Source organism: Pelodiscus sinensis, chromosome 3, assembly GCF_052426305.1.
Source record: "Pelodiscus sinensis isolate ZL-2025 chromosome 3, ASM5242630v1, whole genome shotgun sequence".
Lineage (NCBI taxonomy): Eukaryota > Metazoa > Chordata > Testudines > Trionychidae > Pelodiscus > Pelodiscus sinensis.
Window position 1 is genome coordinate 158,997,453 of NC_143054.1, and position 24,074 is coordinate 159,021,526.

General features: G+C 43.2%; 1 protein-coding gene across 12 annotated transcripts in view; it reads right to left on the reverse strand.

Moving 5' to 3' along the window:
• The window catches only part of ENAH (ENAH actin regulator), a 200,430-nt gene that overhangs the window by 39,606 nt on the left and 136,750 nt on the right, over positions 1-24,074 (reverse strand). For 11 of the 12 annotated variants that reach the window (XR_016349264.1, XM_089777469.1, XM_006118028.5 and 8 more), the window contains one exon: positions 23,975-24,059. Coding sequence is in view for 11 of the 12 variants with exons in the window: in XM_089777469.1 (XP_089633595.1) it covers positions 23,975-24,059 (85 nt within the window). In the remaining variant the exon portion in view is untranslated. Of the gene's footprint in view, positions 1-20,609; positions 20,967-23,974; positions 24,060-24,074 lie in introns of those variants that run through there. The other variant, XM_075925288.2, reaches the window with a different exon arrangement.

The following is a 24,074-nucleotide window of genomic DNA, read 5'->3' on the forward strand; positions in this document are numbered from 1 at the left end:
ACTGGAGTATTGTGTCCAGTACCAGGCACCACATTTTAGGAAAGATGGGAACAAATTGGAGAAAGTCCAGAGAAGCACAACAAAAGTGATGAAAGGCCTAGAAAATATGATCTATGAGGCAAGAATGAAAAAACTGGTTTTGTTTATTCTGGAAGAAAGAAGACTAAGAGGGGCCACGTTTAACCATTTTCAAGTACATAAAAAATTCTTACAAGGAGGTGGGTGAAAAATTATTCTCCTTAACCTCTGAGGATAAGACAAGACGCAATGGGCTTAAATTGCAGCAAGGGAGGTTTAGGTTGGACATTAGGAAAAACTTCCTTTCTTTTAGTGAGAAGGTTGTTAAGTACTGGAATAAATTGCCTGTGGGGGTTGTGGAGTCTCCATCATTGTTTAACCTGCTCTTAAAAATCTCCAAACACCTGTCAGGAATGGTCTAGATCAGGGCTACTCAACTTTGGAAGCCCTGGGGGCCACAATGATACTCACAGAACATGCTGAGGGCCACAACATATGTGTAGTTGCATATACATGCAAATATATGCAAATAGCTTCTTTTACACAACGCCCCAGCACTCCTGGCACCTCCTCCCTGGGGACTAGAAACACGGACACCCTGTACCCATCACTTTCAGCCAGCCCATCTGCTTGCATCTTTCAGTGCTTACCCTGCCTAGAAGAAGCTTTGCCGTTGTGCAGCATGTTCCCATTGGAGGCCATGTTCAAAGGATCCCACCCGTGGGCCACATGTTGAGCCCCGCGTAAACCCAAACTGCACCATGAGCTGCAAACAGGCTGCAGGCCGCATGAGGCCCATGGGCTGCATTTTGAGTAGCCCTGGTCTAGATAAATACATCCTGATAGGAGTGGAGGAGACTGAACTAGATGACTTATTGAGGTCCCTTCCAGTCCTATTATTATAAGGATCGGAAAATATGCTTATGACTGTTTTTATAAATACACAAATTAATGAACATTTCCTGTTAAAGTCTAATAAGGCAGAAAATACTTTTAATATTACTGATTAAAATTACAATAGCACACCAAGACACACAAATAAGATGAATTATGATGTAACTAAAATTCTACACTATTACAATTAGAAGGCAGGGAGCGCATCAGGTTCCAGACTGAAATTGAATGAGGTTTAAAATCAATGACAAAACCAACTTTGGCGATGGTACCGTAATATATTAAGATGGCTGAGATTTTGCTGTTCTTTATTTGATCAGTCAGGATTGCTAATTGGAATTTGCATCTTGCAGAACTGGAAGACTTTCTAAAATACTTTTTTGCTCTCATTTGAGCCAACTCTGCTGCAATGACACCAGGGTACCTCACTGCAAAAAGAGAAGTCTGACCCTGATATACAGGAGGAATTTCAAAACAGAAATTGGATTGTTAAAAACGCCTTTTTATGCAGTTTGTACAGTTAAAGTCCTAGAATGTGAAAATAGAGCAATGAAATGTGAGAGAGAGAGATTTAGGGGGAACAGCAGCACATAGTTGTTCTCTCCTGACAACTTCAGAACTCCAATGAATTTCAAATTAAACTGGGATACTACTCCAGAAATAACCAAGCACAATGTAGGCTCATTAGGTGCTGTTAAATGCTAAGAAGGACCTTACTTGTACATATGATTGATGGAAACTCATTAATATAATGATAGCAGCAATCTTTACTGATATGCTAGCTAAAGAATGAATACTCTGGGTCATGACTTATGAAGCCTTTCAATCCTACAGAATTCTCCAGAGCTCTGTCAATCTCTGGGCTTCACTCATTGTTTGCTCATCTGCTGGTTATGTCCAGATCTCACAGTGATGTTAAGTTATGTGAGACTTTGGGAAAGTAATAGCATTTTGTGGCACCACAATTGATGTTTGAATGCAATGGAACAGTTCAAATGTGCCAGGCAAAAACACAAACCAATGCACAACCTTCAAGATCTTCCTATGCCAGCATCTACTGGCAACATGACCAGTACTTTATGGCTGCATAGGCCTTTCAACCTAGTAATCATAGATGATATGGATGTCAAATCAGAAACCATTAATACCTGCTGAGATATGGTTGAACACTTATGGGGCTTCAGATACAGTACTAATTCTACCCTGTGTTTGATATCTATGCAAAAGAACAGATTAAAAATATTACCAGAGAGTAGAGACTCAATGGTATTGTACTAGTCCAAACCAAAATAATTGGCCCCACAAATATCTCCATACTTGTCTCATACTTGCAGAGATCAAGTTAACCATGTATCTTACAGGAAAAATGCTACAACATTCAAGGGACTGCCTGAAGAACTGTTGTAGTTGCATGGAGTAATGAAGTTGCTGCCTTGAACTGTTCAGTGAAGTTGCTTCATCGTTTTTGTGAAGAGGCAGAAACTAAATTGCTTGCCAATGCCATCAATGCTACAGAGAGCTGCTCCGAAACTCTTGGATTTTTGCACAGAGATGATCTAGTGCCCTCTGTGACACTCTACCCAAGAATTCTCCAAGATTCTGTTTTTATGCCTGCAGCTGAGTCTCCTCCATATGCCTCTCAAAGATGCTTTCTATCACACAGATCATTAAAAGCCACTGCACTGGCAGGTTTCCATACTCTTTCTGGATGTGATACTACTGGAAGATTGAATGGAAAATCAAATTATCTCACTGGAAATAATTTGATTCAGCCTTTAAGGGGTGGCCAACCCGTTACAGAGGAAGAGCCAAAATAGTGGTGGATACAGTGCAAAGAGCCAAGGGAAAAAAGTTCTTGAGCAAAAGCAAAACAAACAAAAAAAACCCAAAAAACCACCACCAACAAACAACCCAGCTGCCGCGTTTGCTCGAGAAAGGAAAACAAAAAAAGGGCCCAGCTGCCACCCTTTTAAGAGCAGAGCAGGCATTGCCCTTTAAGGTGGCCATTTTGAAGTCCACACAGGACACTGCAACTCTGTCTCTTTCTCTCAGACAGAAACATGCTGCCCCTTTCAGAGCCATGAATGCCCAATTTTTTCTTTGAAGACCCGCATGTGGCTCATGAGTCATGGGTTGGCCACCCCTACTTTAAAGACTTTGTCCCTCAATCTGAAGAAGTCCAGAATGGCTGAGAGTGTCACTGATAAAGTCATAAATGCACTAGAGGAGTCAGTATCCCAAGTTTACCATATAAAGACCCACATTACAACACTTGCAGAGGATGTTTTCCAGGATGCTGACACATGGAGAAAAATTGCCATTGGTGAGAGGGCAAATTATCAAGCAAGGTAATGTGTCTGAGATAAGCGTGCACATCCAAAAACTATCCTCCTCCATCAGTCTTGGAGGATGGATTGATCACACAAGTTGTGTGTGAAACACTACCCACTCCAGAATCAATCCTTCAGCTAATCAAATGCTTGTGTGAAAAAACACCTGCAAATGATTGGCCAGCAGCCTGCCTTGTATGGAGATATGTGAGTACAGCTGTGATGAAGATCAGTATGACAGTGGTGCCCTAGCAGAGATGCAACTGATGACTGATGAATAAATGTTTTTAGCTATACATATGAAAGCTAATTTCCCCAGAATTAGCCAAAGTGGTTGTCATTTTTACGTAAGCAGTGCCTCTCAGTACTGAAGTGTAATTTTTAAAAGTTGATTTTAAAACATTTTTTCAAATATCTGTCTCCATAAACAACTTATCATGCTTGGTATCATTCTGTTCGTGGAAGAAAGGGCTTTTGAACAATCCCTAGCTTGATCTATTTCCAACAACATTACATTATCAAAATTTTCACCAGAGGAACTGAAGTTCAGCGTCAACGGTGTAAGGGAGCAGTGAGTCACCACCACCATGACACCATTGAAATTATTATCCTGTAGAATTTTTATTCATCAAATTATAACCCTCCCTTGTCCATGGAATAAGATTTTACTGTATTATGCTCCCAAACTATTTTTGTCACAGTTTTCTTTTCTGTGTCTAATGCAGTAGGCCTTCAGGCATACTCCTAAACATATTAGTTTTCCAATTTCACACAAACTACTGTAACAACTGGTGTTGTTCCTACCTACTTTCTTTCAACTAGGGGGAAATTCTAATCTACATTTCCAGGAAAGGAAGATTTGTGAAGTATTTTTTTCCTCTAATAATAATTCAGATCATTAATGTCACTATTAAATAACTACTGAATAATAATGTAATTATTCTCTCAGGACATCCTACTCTGATTAAATTGTTACAAAAATATTTAAACTGAGACAAAAATTCTATCTTACAAGCAAAAGTTAATTACACCATCAACAGGACAGAATTATTTTAATTACATTTTAAAATATGGGTTACTAGGAAACCTGTATCTCATTGACACTAAGAAGTCATGTAGGTGTACTGTAAAATGGAATGATCTGCATCACCAGGCTAGTAATATAGGTGTTTAGACATAAAAACAAGTTTAACCATTTCTAAATATCAAGACATGCCTACTGTACTCTGCAGTATATTTATGATAACTGTAGTCTTCAGATCTCAGTTCTATTAATTATTTAGCTTCAAGTTACAGAATGTCAGGGTGCTGAGACCTCTTCATAACCACCCTTGTATTTTACTGAAGTATTTTAAGAAAAATTACTTAATTTAAAATGAAGTTCATCACTCCCTTCTTGCCGGGCACTTGTTTAGTCAAATCAGAGGGTAACAAAGAGGCAGCATTTTAAACTCCCAAAAGACTAAGTAACTTGTTTTCTAGAAGATCAAGAATGGGTCACCATCCTCCCAAATTCTTCTCCGTGAGGAAGTAATGGAAGTAAAAATCCTTCCCCCTGTACTGAGAGGGGACTAACTCAATTGCCCCAGTTGTAACAGATGGTCAACCTCTTGTTGGAGAAGCTCCTCATGATAGTGGTCTTTGAAGAGGGACTGGGCAGATGGATGGGTAGGGGGTGTTGGCAAAGGGAATCGTATATCTAAGCTTGATTATTTGGAGAACCCATTATCAGATGTTATCCTTTTCCAGTTGTTAAGAAATGGTAAAAGATGGTGTTGGAATAGTTTACATGGTATGGTTGCTGTTGGAATTGGCAAAAGGTTTTCATGACCCTCAACTTACATCTCAAATTTGCTTGGTGGATTGCTGCAATTGCTGTGAGCTGTTAGATGATTGACATTGCCATTGACCCCGCCTCTATTGTGGTTTTGTTGGTGTTGATCCTATTATATTGCTGAATATATTGGGAGTATCTGAGCCTAGGGTATGGTTGATACTGTACTCTCATCTTGTTATTGCAGGATTATCAGTGCCAAGAGACCTGAGCATTGTCCTAGATTCTTTCATGGAATGCAACACTTCACTGGTGTTTGCTGCAAAGAGCTTCTGTGCATCGAATGGGAGATCCCTTACCAGGGACTGGATCTCTCTAGGGAAGACTGCAACATTGAACCATGAGTCTCTTCACATCATGACAGCCCAGTAGGTCCGTCCTTGAGATTGTATGACTCTTTGCAATTACATCTTTGAATTGTTGTTTCTTGGGCTCAGGAATGTCTGAAATAAAATCATTTTGTTTGGAATAATTTCAATGGTTGTGTTGGCTTAATAATGCTGTGTAATTTGCAACTCAGAATTGTAGCACGGACGACACGGACTTTTTGTCCAAAAAGATCAAAAGCCTTTTGTTGTCATGATCAGATGGAATGGATCTAAAATGCTGCCGCTTAGTCTTTTGGTGTGCTGCCTCCACAACCAGGGAATTAGGTGCAAGATGTGTAAAAAGAAATTCTGATCCTTTGGGGATAATGTAATATTTCTTGTCAGCCTGGCTGCATGTTGGGGTAGCAGTTGCTGGTGTTTGCCAGATCGTTTTTGCTGGTTCCATCTTGGCTGGGTTAATTGGTAGGGCTATCTTCAAAGTCATAGTGGTTAGTAAAATGTCAGTCAACTCATACTGATTCTCATACACTTTCTGTATAGGAATATTGAGTTCCGCAGACATACATTTCAAAAGATCTTGGAAGTATGAAAAATCATCTGCTGTAGTGGAAGGAAGAGGCATCATCACTTCATCTGGGGAGGATGATTCATTAGTGTCAGGTGAGGAGTCAGACTGGTCCCCTTGTATTGCACGTTACCATTGAGAGGATGGGGATTGTGGTGGAGGACAAAGTTGAGGCACTGAAATACATTTACATGATTGGAGATGTTTACAGTGAGGCTGCCGCAGACTCCAGTACTGCCATTGTGTGTAGGGCATGGGTGGTGGCACCCATTGATTGTTATACCAAGGTGGCATGTCCCTATGTCTGGAGTGTGAGGGATGGGTTCTGGCCGAGTACACAGAATAATCCATGGGAGGGGAATTGAGGTGAAAAGATGACATCCACCTCCTTGTCCAAGTTACTAAAAAAAACTTTCTAGCCATTCTCCTGGTACCTTGGCACCGAGACCGGATGTAATATTGGTGCCGAGAAAAGGTGACTTGAAAGTTGAGGAGACCAGGAGGTCTCTATGTTGCGTATACTGCTGTGCTGGCACAGACAGTGCCATGATTGGCTGCACCACTGCCACCTGTGGTGCCAAATGATGTCTCCGCACCAAGCAGCCAGGCGAAACAGTCAGTGTCTACAGCTATGCCCAGAGCTATGTGCACCACCAGAGGCAGATGCAATGCCAGCAATGAAACGCTGGTGCTGGTAGTTACGGTGACACTCTAGACATGCAACTTGAAGCCTGTGGCCTTGGAGCAGGGTTTTGCATTTCCTGCTTTCATGGTGATGCCGGATACATCTGGTGCATCATAAGTACTTAAGATGTGGTACCAGAATCACTCTTGGCACCGTGTACATGAGAGAAGAGCATTTAAGTGCTGGAACCTCCTGAGGTAACGAGGAGGTGGGTTTCTCTGAAGAGTTTTTGTCCTTTTGCGCCTGGGGCTTATCAGACTGTTGGCCCAGATCTGAGGCTAGTCTTAGCAATTTTTCCAGCTTGGGCATAAATCTTGTCACTCCACGCTGTAGCTTAGGGTATGTCTAAACTACATCCCTTTTTTGATAAAGGGATGTCAATTAGACATATCGAAATTGTAAATGAAGCCGGGATTTGAATTTCCCGTGCTTCATTTGCATAATGGCAGCCGCGGCTTTTTTTCAAAAAGCCGCTTTTTGGGGGGAAAAACACCGAGGTTTACAGGATCTTTCGAAACGGGGCATTTCTGTCAAAAGATCCCCGTCTTGACCACATTCCCCCCCCCCCCCCCCGAAAAGTGGCTTTTCAAAAAAAAAAAAAAGCTGAGGCCACCATTATGCAAATGAAGCATGGGAAATTCAAATCCCAGCTTCATTTACAATTTCAATACGTCTAATTCACATCCCTTTATCGAAAAGGGGATGTAGTTTAGACATATCCTTAAAGTTTAACACAGTGAGGGCAATTCTGTGAGATGTGAGCCTCATCTATCTATGGGAAGAAAAACTTATTTTTTGTTTTTAAGTAACAGCTAACAAGGGAAAAACTAACTACAAGTAAGAACTGGGGAAAAACTGTGTTTACTTATCTAAATGCAGAATCGGTTTGGGAACACTGCTGAGCTCTGTATGTGACCAAAGGCAGTAGAGAAAGAACTGAAGGGGGAGAGGCTTACACATGTGTGATGCATGTACAGTAGGAGCCGCAGCTCCAGGCACACTACTCTGAAGACTCTGGAGATAGGACTTGGCAGTGGCGGACCAACCTAATGTAAAGTACTGACCTAATGTGAAATATTGTAATAAGGAAGAAGGCAACAAACAGTATATGCATTCATTGTCTTGTCACAGGTAAAAAACCTAAGAGGAGTCTGGCAAGATGGCAAAAAAAAATTCAAAAGATATCCTATAGATAACTCTGCAAAACATTATTACCGGCTGTAGATTCATACTCAACACTGTGACTGTAGAAGCATCTAGAGAAATATTGTCAGTTGAAGCCACTAGTTTTCCTCTCTGACATAAATAGTTAAACGAGGGATTGTAAGGCATCCCACTGCCCCAGATGCTTTCCCCCACCTCTTCCAAGAAGCCGGAGGACTGCTAACAAGTGGGTGAAAAAGTTGAGTGTGTCAATTTTCAGCAGCAATATATTAGAACAACAACAGTTATGGGTAAGCAGAGCCAGAATTCACAAAAAAAAAAAAAAAAAAAAAAAAAAAAACCACATGATATTGCAGGTTCCCTCCCAGCCATTTGTGCAACTGACCCAGCTTTTATACCAAGCTGTGGGAGAGCTCTGCCAACAAAGAGCAGCTCAATAGCACAAGCAGCAACAGGAAACACAAAATGTCCAATACATTCTTGTAAATACTAAAGACAATTTGTTTTAATAAGTGGAGGAATTAACTAGGGGGTAAAACATTTTAGATTTGATTCTGAGTGACATGGAGAAATAGTTGCAGATCTGAAGGTGGAAGGCAATTTGTGTAAAGTGATCACAAAATGGTAGATTTGACTATTCTAAGGAAAGGAAGGAGCAAACAGCAGAATAAAGATAGTGGAATTTTAAAAGTAGAATAAAACTAAGAACTGGTAAAGTTAGGTCGCAAGGGTAGAAAATCTAAGGCTATGGTTCTCAACTTGTGGTCCATGGTGACTTTTTCGGTGGTCCACAGGAACATTGTCCAAAGTCACACAGTGTGGGCAGGCACCAAAAATCTGTTAGTAATAAATATATTTCAAACCAAAATGTTTGTTGTCTGCTCTTTTTTATCATGTCTCAAAAAGGAGGCGGTCCACAAAAATTTTTTGATTGACCTGGTGGTCCGTGGACTGAAACGAGTTGAGAACCACTGATCTAAGGGGAAAAAGGAGTTCAGGGGACTGGACAGTTTCTCAAGGAATCATCAAAGGCACAACTGTAAATTACTCTGATGTAAAGGAAAGATAAAACAACCAGGTTTCAGAGGGGCAGCCATGTTCTCATCTAGCATCTAAATAAATGAGTTGTATAACACAAAAGCTTATGTCCTAATAAATTTGTTAAGTCTTTAAAGTATCACTGGACTCATTTTTTATAGGAAGACCAGTAAGAGGTCACTATGGCTTCATCAGAAGATATTCAATTACTTGATAAATCAAAAAGGAATCCTACGGAAAGTAGATATGTGGACTAACTGCTAAGGATGAATAAAAAGAACAACAAGCATTTAGGGACAAATATCAAAAAGACAAATCCACTAAATGAGTTACACAAAAAGGCAATAAGAAGGGGGTCTTCAAATATATTGGATGCCAGAGAAAGACAATGTATAGCACAGAAGCGCTGTTTAGCAGAGAAGAATAGCTTATAATTGATTACATCAAAACCGCTGAGGTATTTAATGCCTATTTTGCTTCAGTCTTCACCAAAAAGGTTAATTATGACCACCTACTTCGCACAATCAATATTAACAGCAGGAGAGGAAAAAACAAGCCAAAATAGGGAAAGAAGGGGTTAAATATATCTAACTTATCTAAGTATTCTTTAAGTCAACAGGACCCAATGAAATTCAACCCAGAGTACTGGCCAAGGGAAGGAGGAGGAGAAATTGCAGAGGCATGCAAACTAGCTGAGAACTACATTTTTCTCAGTGTTATGAGGATAGCTACTAATTTCTCCTGTTTCAATCCAATTAGGACCCTGAGCAGTACAGGCAACAGGAGTTAAGACTACAGTTATACATGAAACCAAAAATGTTTTGGCTCCCCATTGAATTGTGGCCCTATCTAATAGGGTGGACTTTGCCTGGGGTTAACAGCATTCACAATGCTAGAATTAGGGGGCAGATGAGACAAAATAAATTCTGCATCATTAGGTGGGATGTAGTATTTTTATCAGCTCCCTCACAAGTGGTGCAAAGAGTTTGCCATAAAAGCTTGGAGGGATCCAAGAGAGCCTCACTGATATGGAAGAGGAGTACATAATGTTTATCAATTTACAGTGTAATACTTTTACATTCGTTAGAGGTAATTGCAGAGTGTGCCACTCTCAAGTTAGTTCTTGAAATAGCTTGAAAGCTTATTACAGATGGCAAAGAGAGCATCACTGCTTCATCTGCTGAAGAGTACAAGATATTGGCTGAGGCATGACCTCTTCATCCACGTTAGCCTCCTCTTCCTCCATCTATTCTGGAAATGCAAAGGCTCTTGATGCAGAGGCCAATGGGGTGGCTATTGATTTATGGTGGGCCACATTAGATATTCAGGAGGTGTGATGTATAAGTGCCATCCATGGATCCCAGTAAGATCACAGCATGGCAGGAAAGGTGCTGGTGGATAGTAAGGATGTTAAGGCCCTTATTGGTAATGGACATTATAAGATGCATGTAAAGAACAACAGGATTCAACCTCCTCCTGTTTTCTGATTCTCACTGGAGAACTGACATGTGTGGCATGATGCTTGTGGAGATTTTAGAGTTCAGGGCAGTCAGTACCAGAGCCCCAGTACTGGTCTTTTGAGTATCCAAATTCTTGAAGTGGAAGGCAGCATCAATGGTGACTGTCAGTCTCAAGATGATAGTATTGACATGGCCAAAGATGAAGGCTAGCTTCAAGGCTCCGATGTTGTTTGGCATACTATTGATTATATTGCTGAGCCAACGGAGGGACAGCTTATGTGCAGGGCCAAACAGATCAATCTATCAGAGTTCTCTGATGAGCAGCACAAGGACACAAACCTACATGCAGTGTGGCCCCTTAGGGACACTTCTCAAAGAAGAAAGGAGAAAGTTAAGTGAACCCCCAATATTAGGCTTTGGGAAAGACCATATTCTAGACCTGGAAGAGAAAAGCAGAGGAGCCAATGGCAAGACAAAACCATTACTTCATCCAAAGCAACCTCCAAATTACACAGGCACAAACCTAGCATGACAATGCATGACAAGCCTTCCCATACTGGAGACCCACTTATGAAACTTTTTGATTCGAGTTATATGCAGAGTTTTCCTTTGACTAGTCATATCCTCCTGTCCAAGGGCTGTGCTGCCAAATACTGATGATATTCCTTATCTGAGATATGGTTCTTCCATAACTTTTTGGGAAGAAAAAAAAGCAGCAGCAAAGTTTCAGAGAAAGATAGTGCTGTCTAATTTGAACTGAAGTCTTCTCTAGAAAATGGCATTGGCCATGTCACCTACCTATTGCTTAGAAAGTCAGAATGACCTGACTACTACAGAAAGAGCAGGAAGAGAAACCAGAGAGAGAATGTAGTAGAGTTTTTAAGACAAGGTATATTAGTAGATTACCACCCTCCCCCTCAACCTAAGCCTTTAGTCCCATTTTCCCACAAGTTCTCTTACCACTCAGGCAAGTTCAAAGTTTACTAAGGAAGCAGGCCTCAGCCTGTGACCAAACCTTTCCCAACTCAATACCTTTTTGAAGCCTGACATCTGTCAGTCTTATCAATAGCTTACCAATACACAAACAGTCATGGTGTAAATCTTATGTTTTGTACTAGAGGAACAAGGAGAGAAGAACCTGGGATAATACTTCTCAGGAAGTTAAAACAATGCAAGATACCTCTTATGACTAGACCACCACATGAAAAAAAGAAAAAAAATCTCTCAAACAAAATTATAATAATATGAAGAGCATCAGGAACACAGAGACAGCCCTCATGCCTATAGACTTATGTGGAAAAGAAGGGCATCCAAGACCCAGAGAAAAAAATAAAGGGGGATTCTCAGATTTGTACTGTTCACCCCACCCCACTGGTTATTGCTTTTTTCAGATTATTCATTGCATGCATCACATAACTAAAAAAATGTATTTTATTCTCAGAATTAAAATGAAGGTTGAATAACTTAAGGGTGAAAATATATCTTCAGATCGTGTAATATTTCCCCAAAATCAAGTTACTCACCTTATGCAGTAGTGAGTTCTTCGACATGTCTCCCCCTATGGGTGCTCCACTGTTGGTGTTGGGTCATCCCGGCTCCGCAGATTGGAGTTTTCCCTAGCAGTAGCTGGCCGGACCGCATGTGCGTGGTAGGTGCCTCACGCCATTCACGCACGCGATCCGGCTTCCGCCAATTCCTCATGTCCGCCTGAATATCTGAAAGATATAATTAGAGAACAGAAGCTCCGAAGAGGGGAGGAGGGCGGATAGTGGAGCACCCACGGAGACACACATCTCGAAGAACCGTCCTTACTGCACCAGGTGAGTAATTTCCTCCTCTTCTTCGAGTGATGTCCCCGTGGGTGCTCCACTGTTGGTGATTTTGTAGCAATATTCTAGACTAGAGGGCAGGCAGGTCTCAGAGTCACTTTTTGATGGCTGTGGATAGTACTGCCAAGGCTACTGATGTATTGTTAGTCAGGTGTTTAGAGATCGCATAATGCTTCATCAAAGTATGGTGCAAGGACCACATGGCTGCCCGGCAAATATCCCTTGTAGGAAAGAGGTAGATGTTGCTACGGCTCTTGTGGAGGGAGCCCTGGGTGTTCCAGGAAGTTGTTTGTTTTCAGCGCTGTAGCATTGGGTGATGCAAGATACTATGAGTCTGGATATGCATTGTGCTGAAACTGATACCCTTGGAGTGCTCCACTATGGAAACTATGAGACAGTGCGACTTACAAAAGGATTGGGTTTTGTCAATACAAAAGGCAAGTGCTTTGCACACATCAAGGGTGTGAAGAGTCGCCTCCCGCTGAGATGCGTGTGGCTTAGGGTAGAAAGATGGAAGAACAACTAGCTCACTGATGTGAAAATCTGAACACACTTTTGGAATGAAGGAAGGGTGGGCTCACAATATTGAATACGGTGTATGGTGGTGTTTTCATGAGGGCAGCCAGTTCACTAATTCTATGAGCGGATGTTATGGCTAGTAGGAAAACTACCTTGGTCATAAGCCCAGATAGTGGGCAGGTGGCTAGTGGTTTGAATGGAGGTCAGATAAGGGTATCTAGGACCATTTCTAGGTTCCAGATCGGTGGTGGTGTCCTATGCGGTGGGTTAAGATTGCACAAATCCTTGAATGTTTTAGTGTTTTCACACCCCCACTACAGAGAAACTGTCTATTGTATGACGGAAAGTGGTGATCACTGCCAAATGCACTCTGTATAGCTAGCTCAGATTGTTTTAGAGAGAGAATGTACCCCAAAATCTGGTGCAATGGGACCGAAAACGGTTCAAGTCGTCTACCTGTATACCATGAGACAAATCTGTGCCATTTCTGTAGGTAAGTAGAACCCATTGTATGTTTCCTGCTGTGCATCAAAACCTCTTTCACATGGTCTGAACATCTCACCTTGGATTCCTGGAACCAATGAAGAACCAGGCTATCAGGCATAGAACATGAGGCTGGGGATGCACCAGAGTGCCCTGTTTCTGAGTCAATAGATCGTTACATATGGAGAAGTAATAGGGTGGATAGAGAGACATTAATAAAGATAGGGAAATTACATTTGATGGACCCAGAATGGGGCTATGAGTATTACTATCGCCCTGTCCTTGTTGATCTTTGAGGACTCTTGGATTAGTGAGTAGGGTTGGAGGAAATGTGTAAAGTGGGGGGGGCCTTCCAATCTAGGAAAAAGGCATCCCCTAGTGATCCCGGTCCCATTCCCACCCAGGAACAGTACTGAGGGCATTTGGCATTCTTGCATGAGGTGAAAAGGTCTATTTGGGGAAATCCCCAATGACAGAATATAGGATAAAAATCCTGGTGATGTAGCTCCCACTTGTGGTCTTGTACAAAATGCTTGCTTAACACATCTTCTAAGACATTGGTAATGCCAGGTAGGTATGATGCACCAGTTCCATAGGCGTATGGCTTCAGCACAGAAGGACTGATCAGGCACCACCCTAAAGGTTTATGTAATATATTGTCGTCATATTGTTGGTAAGTGTCCTGACAATAGTATTGCAAATGTGTGTTGAAGTATTTGCATGCGTTGGCAACTGCTCTCAATTCCAATAGATTTATATGGAGTGATGTTTCTTTTGCAGACCATAGACCCTGGGCAAAATGACTGCCCAAGTGTGCTACCCATCTGAGTAAGGCTGCATCTGTAGTTATCTGTATGGTGGGTTGGTCCAGATGGAATGGAACACCCGTGAGCAAATTCTGTGCGTTAGTCCACTGAAGGAGTTGGTGACATTAGGTGGAATAAAGACATGTTTGTGGATATTGTGTCTGGATGGAACATATACGGAGGCCAGCCAGTGTTGCAGGCCTCAAAAGTTCAGACACGCACAAGAAACTACATATGTTGTCGCTGCCATATGCCCCACGAGCTGGAGGCAGGTAAACACTGGCACTGCAGGGCTCATGGTCAGAATTGTGATGAGGTCTTGTATTGCCTGGAACCTCAGACAGTAGGTATGCCCATGCTGTGGTGGAGTCCAAATGAGCTTCTATGAATTCCAGGGACTGAGCTGGGTGCAGTGTAGATTTCTGATTGTTGATAATAAGGCCTAGGGATTCAAATATTTCCCTCAATACATTTGTCATTGAGTGTTTCCGTAAAGGAAGAGCCTTTTATTAAACAATCATTGAGGTAAGGAAGTATTATGATGCCCTGTTGACGAAGGTAGGCCGCAACCACTGCAAGTGTTTTTGAGAAAACTCTGGGTGCGGAAGAAAGGCCATAAGGTAGAACACGGTACTGGAAATGTTCTGATGCTATTGCAACCCTGAGAAAACGTCTGTGAGTAGGATGGATAGTGATGTGGAAGTAGGCATCTTGTAGGTCAAGGGCTGCGAACCAGTCCCCCTTGTCCAGAGCTGGGATTATGGCTGCCAGGCTAACCATTTTGAACCGCTGTTTATGGAGGTACCTATTGAGTTTTCGAAGATCGACAATGAGCCTCCAACCGCCTGTATGCTTCTGGCTGAGGAAGTAGTGAGAGTAGAAGCCCTCGCCCCTGAACCGATGGAGAGAAGGCAATGGAACTCTTGCTTTAATGGGTCCTCGTAAGAAGGATCCCTGAAGAGGGATGGGGAAGGTGGATAGGTTCAGGGAAAGGGTGTAAACGGGATGGCGTAACCAAATGCAACGATTTTGAGAACCCAGCGGTTGGTTGTAATGGAGGTCCAGTGGCGGTAAAATGGTTTCAGATGATGTTGGAAGATAGGAAACTGGTCTTGGCACAGCCCTATGAGGGGGAGGTCTAGCATACCCCTGACTAATACCTCCAACCTGCTGGCTACTGTTCTACTGAGCAGCCATATGGTTATTTTGTGGGTGCTTTCTTAGAGGGTTCTGTCTGCTATGGGATTGACTGGATCCCCTTTGTTGGTATTTCAAGTATGCAAATTCACAGTGCTTTTGGTACAGCGTATACCGTTTTTGACGACCGGAGGAAGGGGGGGTACATGCCCAGTGTCCGCAGACTTGTTCTAGAGTCCTTGCTTGTGTGTTGTTTTCCACAAACAACTTGTGTTTGCTGAAGGGGAGGTCTTCTACTTTGGATTTTAGCTCCTTTAGGACAGCGGCCGACTGTAGGCAGGATGCTCTCTGTATCACGACTGAGGTTGTGGTGGAGTATGCTGCTGTATCCGCCATGTCAAGAGCCATTTGCAAAGCAGTTTGTGCAGTTGTATAACCCTCTTGAACAATCGCCTTTAAAAGTGACCATTTATTAACTGGTAAATGTTCCATGAGACCAGTGAGTTTTGAATAATTATCGAAGTCGTGCTGTTAGGAGAGCTAAATAGTTTGCAATGCGTAGTTGCAAGATAGATGAGGAATAGACCTTTCTACCGAAGAGGTCCATGCACTTACTCTTGTTTGCTGCAGTGTTCTTGTACTGTGGCATCTTAGCTCTCTGCTGGGCTGCATCAACTACCAAGGAGTTTGGTTGTGGGTGGGAGAAAAGAAAGTCCAAGCCCTTGGGAGGGACAAAATACTTTTTGTCAGCCCGTTTGTTAGTGGGTGGGATAGAGGTTGGGGACTGCCATATCTCATCAGCCACTTCCATAACAGCCTCATCAATGGGCAATGCAAATTTTGCCCCTTGGGAGCATTGGAGAGTCTTAAGGAGATGGTGCTGCTTCTGTCGTACATTAGACAACCGAACATCCTGACTGGCTGTCACTCTCTTAAACGAGTCCTGAAATTGTTTCAGGTCATCCGTAGGTGAGGTATCCTAAAGTAAAGGGGTGGGCAAAAGGGCCTCCACAGGCCGGATCCAGCTGGCCAAGTGGGTTGATCTGCCGCTCCCCCACCCCCGGGCCATTTAGGGTCTGGGTGGGGTAGCGTGTAAAGATTCCTCCCACCCAGTGAGCAGCACGTGGCACTTTGAAGCGCCACGTACTGCTCGCAGGGAGGAAGGAGACATTACGCACCTCCCCCCCCACCTCCAAGCCCTGATTGGCCTGGGGGCAGGGGAGCTGTGTGAAGTTTCCTCCCCCTTCCCCCCCACCCTGCAAGGAGCACACGGAACTTCAAAGTGCCGTACGTTCATGCACGGCAGGAGCAGGGCAAGGGAAGCTTCACACAGCTCACCCGCTGGGTGGGGGTAGGATGGGAGGAAGCTTTGCGCGCTCTCCCCACCACCAGGCCAATCAAGGCCTGGAGGCGGGGGAGCTGCGCAAAGCTTCCTTTGCCCTATCCCAGCCCTGCAAGGAGTGTGTGGCACTTCATAGTGCCGCACACTCCTCACACAGGGGGTGGAGTCTTCCCGCACTTCCCCTGCCCCCAGGCCAATCAGGGCCGAGGTCAGGGGATTGTGTGAAGCCTCTTCCCGCCCTACAAGAGGCATGGGTGCCTAGTGGGAAGGATGGGGCACGGGGGCTTCCCCATCCCCAGACCAATTATGGTCTGGAGGTGGGGAAGCCCAGAAGCATTCTGACCCCACCCCTTCAGTATTAGGCCCCGCCCCTTCTGGGCCAGCCCGGGGTCACTTCAATAATTTTTGAAGTGGCCCCCAGCCAAAAATTATTGCCCACTCCTGCTCAAGTATCACTTCCTTGTCCAGAGGGGAAGAGGACTGGTCTGTGGGTGAGGTGTCAGGTGGCTGTTCCGATTCAGACACAGCTCTGCTTCCTCAAGTTCAGGTCATTGGTGAGGAGCAGAGGTCCTTTAGGAGGTGAAGTAGCAGGGAGTTTACAAGCTGGGACAGAAGAAGGTGTAGAATGGCATCGATAACAGCATGGAGATAATGATATTGTGTAGTCCAACAGGGTTCTGTCTGCGTCTCTGGTACTCAGACTAAGACCTTGAGGAGGAAGAATGTCTAGAGGAGAAGATACTCCTGCAATCCTCATAATGGACTGCACATGCTGGTAATGTCGGAGACCTAGAGTATCTAACCAAATGTTTTGAGGAAGGAAGATAATCATAGGTGCTGATGGGGCACATCTCAAGTAGATACATAGTACGGCACTGGAGAGTAGGGGGAGACACATCTATAGTGTCTCTTATGGACAGGGCTCGACAAACTATACAATCTACTCACCCGTGGCGAGTAGATTTCAGCCGCGCGCCCCATTCATTCGCGGCACGCGCATGCACAATGTGGCTCTTGTGCATGCACAGTACGGGGCTGGCGAGTGGTTTTCGCCGCCGTTTGTCAAGCCCTGCCAATGGGCATGTGTGTCCTGATCAGTAGCATACATTGGTGCTGGTGAAGGAGGTGCACGTGAAGCTGGCACCAGAGAGCAAGTTATTGGTGCTGGGGTAAGAGACCTTGGTATCTCTTTATTAGTTTTGAATGAGCCTTAGAAGGTGCCGGCAGTTCACTTGGTGCAGGTGGTGCCATAGAAGGAGACTGGTCTTTGGCTCCCAGGATGGTTGGTGCTGTAGTTGGCGTTTGTGTAGATTTCAATGCCAGTGTGGCGGTCGTAATGGCCAGCGCCGGCGGTGCTGCATGCCGTGATTTTATTTGTGAGGCATCCTTAGAGCAGGAGGAACTGATGCTGGATGTGCCTGATTTATCACTGATGCTGACCCAGGTGGATGAATTTGGCGGTAAAGGCCGCTCCAGCAAGGCCCTTTCCTTAGCTAATGAGCCTGAATTAGGGGAAGTGGCTCTGCATTTCTCACCTGACACCCAACAAGGCGTAGAAGGCGCATCTGATGGTTGAAGGGCCTTTTTGAACAGGAGCATGTGGAGTCACATTTCCCTGTTTCGTCGCGCTGTAGTAGTCACTTTAGAGCAATGGGGGTACTTCTGTGCTATATGTGTTTCCCCTAGGCACCTGATAGATGAAGAGTGGCCATCTGACGCAGGCATGGGGTCACAACATGGATCGCATTTTTTAAAAATAGGTGAACCTGGCATGATATTTGTAGTGGCGATAGGATTTTGTCAACCAACAGTTCCATTTTCTTCTTCGTTTGTTTTTTTGGGGGGGATTGGGGTGGGGTTTTTTTTTGTGTGTGTGTGGCCTTTACAACAGCCGACAGCAGCGTGGTTTTTTTAAGCCAAACAGAGAAAGAAAAAGATATCTAATTACTAACTATAACCTTACTCTAATAGGATTTTAATTAACTAACTATGAACATTTCTTCTGACTAAATTCTGTGAAGTGAGGAGCTCGCTCCATCTGCGATCAAGAGTGGTAATGAACAAACTGGTGGGACCTGGACCGCGCGCACAAACACAAGGGCACGAACAGCATGAGGTGCCTACCACGCATGTGTGGTCTGGCCAGCTACTGCTAGGGAAAACTCCGATCTGCGGCGTTGGGACAACCCGACACCAACAGTGGAGCACCCACAGGGACATCACTCAAAGAAGATTACATTTAGAAGAATCTAAAGGGATTAAAATATGAAATGCTGTAAAGTCACTTAACATTACACTGTTTGTCAGATTAATTTAAAAATTATTTAAAATTTCTTATACAAACATTATTCAAGAAATCCAGAGAGAATGTTACCCTATCATATTTCTAGTTATTTGAAGATATGTGGTATCCACCTTAAATCCTTTTTAAAAAACAGAAATATACATAGAGGACAGATTCTACAATACCATGAAGCAGCAGAAAACAGCCAAAGAGTATTGATGAATCTGGCCCTTAACTTGTAATTGGTTTACCAATTTAAAAGATTATGTTGGACAAATTGGGAAGAGAGCTAAGATCCAGTATACTTTAAGGGCTCCCTCTAGGGATGTAACAGTTTAGACTGTTAAACGATAAGCAAAAGCTTATCAGTTAATGCTATTGACTACACACATTCCTCCTGCCCCCAAGTACATTTTTAGAGGGCTGCCAGCAGCATGGCTCAGTCTAAGCTCACACTGAGTCCCAAGAGCTACCCCCTCTGTGGCTCTGCAGAAAAAGTAATTTAGGAGCTGGATGGGCATGCAGGTGAAGAGAGGACCCAGTACAAGCTGAGACTGAGCTGGGCTGCCTGCCTGCCCAGCTTCTAAAATACTTTTAATGCAGAGCTGCACTGGGGGTAGCTCCCAGGACCACCACAAGCAAGGACTGAGCCGAGTTGCCTGCCTGGCTCCTAAATTACTTTTTTTCTGCAGAGCTGCAGCAGGGGGAGTTGCTCAACCGGCATGAGCCAGGACTGAGTGCTATCCCACATCGATAATTGTGTAGCTGACAAAATTTGTGTCGCCTACATGATTAATGAATTACATGCTTCTTAACATCCCTAGCTCCCTCTACATTCTTGCCTCAGTTCCCCAAGTAATACTGCCTCAATGTGTAGTGAAATATTGTAAAAATACAACATAGGGATTAAATATAAAAACTACATTTAACAGCTGTATAACAAATTTCCTTTTGTAATATGTTAGCATTATAAGTACCAATTCCATTGTTGATTTCCACATACCATCGCCTATTAATCCTACCAACCACACAAAGGAGTATCTTCTCTTATCCAGTTTCCTTTCCTACAGTCTCTTCCTTCATTTTTTTGCCCTCTCATTACCCATGTAGGTACTCTCTTCCACTATGCAGAAGCAGAAGCAGATTTAATTGGTAACAGGCTGTCTTAGGAGACCACTTCCACAAGCCTTGGGGGGGGGGGGTATGAGGAGGGCAGGGTCATTTCAAATGACACTGTGGTGCTTCAGCTGCTTAAGTTATGCCATGGGCAATTTTGGATCCACAGCAGCCCTGCATTGGAAAGGCACAAATGTGGCTTTCAGTACCTCTACGCCCCGTATACCTCCCCCAACTAGAGTGGGAGCTTCATTCCATTTTCCAGAAGGTACACAGGACATAACCTCAACGTTTTATAGCTTTGCTGATCACTACAAAATGTGAAAAAGGGCACATAATTTATATAACATCTTAATAGCATTCAGATCTTTTCAGTGATAACACAAGTGTACTTAGAATTACAGTTGAATTAAAGAACTTTCAACAATACTATTAAGCTTTAAGTTTAAAATAAAATATATGCCCTTCTAAATTTTCCAATCTATCTAAAACAAAAATGATCACCTCCCTATTACATGAGCCAATCTAGCACTGTCTACAAACTAAACACTTCCAAAACATTAGCAGAAGCATAAATCGAAGTCATTCTCTGTATACATACTACTCTGTACAGGAGTGTAAATAGACATGTGTTCAGCCTTTACTTCTGTCAGTAACTTAACTTGATAAAAATAGTAAACAAAAGCAATAGCAGAACTTTAAGACATTTAAAACCTAAGAACTCATCCAACATGCATACTGTTTCTTCTGAAAATGAAACACACTCAAGTACTTACGACAGGAGCCGGTCGATCCTTGGTCCATTACTTCTTTGGAGGACAAATGGAGGCCTATACACTTTCATTTACTCTAAAAGCTAGGCAATTATTCTCTTCTTATGGGGTTCTTGTCCTCTTTATAAATACTTGTATGCAGTGGTGATGATTTCCCAGCTATTTATAGACCTTAACTCAAAAGAGTTCCCTGCTGACATAAGATACTGCTCTCAGAGTCTGACTCAGAGGCCTCACAATATATTATTTATTGCAGCTAGACTAGAAGGTACAGTACTATAAACATGACATGACAAACATGAAAAGGATGATATGAACTAATGTTCTATATTAAAAAGGAAGTTTAATATGTATTAAATGACTTAAGAAAAATAAAGACATCCATTTAAGAAAGTTCATTCAATAGCGAACAACCAATACCACATGTAGTCAAGCTTTTACACATCTGTATTCTGTTCATTCCTCCCTATACCGATTACTATTCCTCCCATGACAAAATTCAAATTTGATCATTTGTAACTGTTTTTCTCAAAACAATCAGCTATAAATATGCTGGAAAAACAGGAGCACTAAATTTCCTTTTAATGATCCCATGCAAGTGAACACCGGGTAAGAATAATTGCACACTTTGCCTTCTGTTTTGCTTAGTCATCCTGCCTCATGTTAAGGGGCTCGATTTCATTTTTGTGTGCTAATGTTTTAGAAAATCATCAATAAATAAAAATAAGATAGCACTAGCAAATTAGAAGGGTAAGGTATCAAATGGCCAGACAAAAGTTTTTAAATATTGATTTGACCACATGATGTGTAACTAAGGTTTAGAAAAACAATAAGTAAAATGTTTTGAATTGCATGTCTGGTGCCAGTGACTTTATAGATTATTCCATCCTTCAATGTACAATAAATAATGTAGGAAATTAGGTCAGCAGTATCAAGTACACAGATCAAAATAATTTAAAAGCATTTGAGCGTTTATAAGAGAATAGGATTATAATCTCTTGAACAGCAGAGAAAATTTACGCTACACATATGTAATTAAAGCACTTGAATAATTTTTATTCTGTAGCTCATCCAAATGCTTTATATTATTGATATGTTTTCACCTTGAACAGTTTTAGTAATGGAACAGGTGGTCTCAATCACTGGTGGCTCAATCTCGTGAGCTGTTTAGCATCCTCGGTTATTTTGCGCTAAAATGTAATTGAAATACACAGGCTCCACAAGATCAAGAAAAACTGGAGATAATCAGATTATCCGATTAAGATGACTACGAATTTTTTTTAAATGCAAATTCTCACTAAAAGTTAACGCTAAGATTTTTTTCCCCACCAAAAAAACAAAAAAACCAAAAAAACATACTAATTACAGTCAAAACAGATACATTTGATGCAAGATTGTGAGAATCCAATGAGTTCTCTTGCAAATGCTAATTTTGCTCTTTCAAATCAATACAAAGAAAGGATGAAGAGCAGTTTGACTACAGATAACATCTTCACTAGTTCTGCTATAGAATTCAATAGATTAAATGTTGGTTGCTATAGTCCACTGTATTACAAAAGGCACCTTAATACACCTAACTGAAGTGAACAGCAGGTATTTCCAAGTATATCTATGATTAATAAATCTGGTTATACAATTTTTTTTATTGGAGTTTGAGAAAGCAACCTTCTCTTGTTATTTGTGAATGGGAAGTCCATCTGAGACATTTATATAGCTTTTGCCTGAAAATTCTTGAATATGCCATGTCTCTCCCTCAAATACACATAACTAATTTTCAGTGGAATTCAACTATCTCTGGGATACGGAGTTGCAGTAGCTCACAGCATCATTACGTAGCAGTTGAAGATCATTTGAATCATACTATAATGTAATGTAAAATGTAAATTCTAGGGTGAATTTAAATAGGCGATTTGATTATCCTAATTAGTCAGGCCACTGAGACTGGCACCTTTGTTCTTCTGTAAATTTATCATGGTCTCCTTAACGACCACAAGTGATAGAAAACCTTTATTAAACAGTCCATCCAAAATGTGGCCCTGTAGATTGGGAGGGAGATTTTAGAAAGGCTGAAAGTACTGGACATTTGTAAATCTGGTCTAAGCCTAAAAGTTTAGGTCAACCTAGCTATATCGCTCATTAGTGACATGTGTGATAAAAGCGGGCAGTAGAAATCCAGAAAAGCCCTGGGTGCGGACCAGCAGCTACACCACAAAGGGCTTTTTGTAAACTACTCGCCTCCCTCGCAGGTGAAGCCAAAGCAGAGGGAGCCTCGTGGGCAGCATGGTCTGCAGCTGCAAGACAGGGCAAGTTCCCCGCTCGCCCTGCTGGTAGCTTCCTCACTCCTGCCACTCCACCCAGCCTCCTCACTTGCCAGTTGCAGCTCAGCCTCCCCCCATAGCAGGGAGCCCGGGCTGTCACTCCAGCCTCTCCTCCTTCCCCCCAGACTGAAGCGCCAGTGGTGACTTCCTGCAGGGTAGAGTGGAGGGAAGAAATCCCTGAGGATCCCCATGAGCTGCTGCTTCCCTTCCCCCTCCCCTGACTGGGGGAACATCAGCGCAGGAACACTCTTCAAAGACGCTTTTCTGCTGCTTGGCAGGGCGGTGAGTGAGGGGGCAGGGCAGTGAGGTCTCAGCTTGGAGGGGAGCAAGGCTGGAATGCCAGTGCAGGCTCTCAGCCCGCTCACTCACCACCCTGCTGAGACACTGCACCCCAAGCCCCCCTCACACGCTGCCCTGCTGAGACCCCGCACCTCCAGCACCCTTACACACCCTCCTCTGCTAAGACCCTACACCCTCAGCCCCCTCACCAACACCCCTCTGCCAAGACCCCGCATCCTCAGCCACCTCACTCACCGCCCTGGCAAGACCCTACACCTCCAGCACCTCGTGGCACTCACCTACCCCCCCTGCACCCTGCTGAGACCCCATGCCCCCAACCCCTTCACACACCTACTCCACCAAAACCCCACACCCGCACAAACCTCCTTCACCGAGACCCCGCACCTCCAGCCCACTCATTCACCACCCTGTCAAGACCTTGCACCCCCAAGCCTATTACACAAGTCCTCCACACCAAGCCCCCTCACTCATCCCTTCCACTGAGACCCCGCACCTGCTGTCCTCTCCTGCCTCCTCGACCCTAGTCAGACACCTACCCACAGAGAAAGAAAGGTTGGCGAGCATAGCTGTCACGCTCTTTGACTGCGAAAGCCACCTGAGAGGGGGAGGGGGGGTAGGTGAGTGCCACGAGTAGGAGGCATAGCCCCCTAGTAAAGTAAAATTAAGATCTGCTCATCTCTCTCTCCATAGCCAAATATCAAAAGTAGAAAAATTTGCCATTAACGTACTCTTGTTCACTAAAAATCTTACCTTCTCTGGATTTCCAACTCTTCTTGTGATGGGCCATTTTGTACTTGGGGAGGGAGTTGTGAATTCTGCCGAGGCAATGTTGGACCTGTGAGTGAACAAT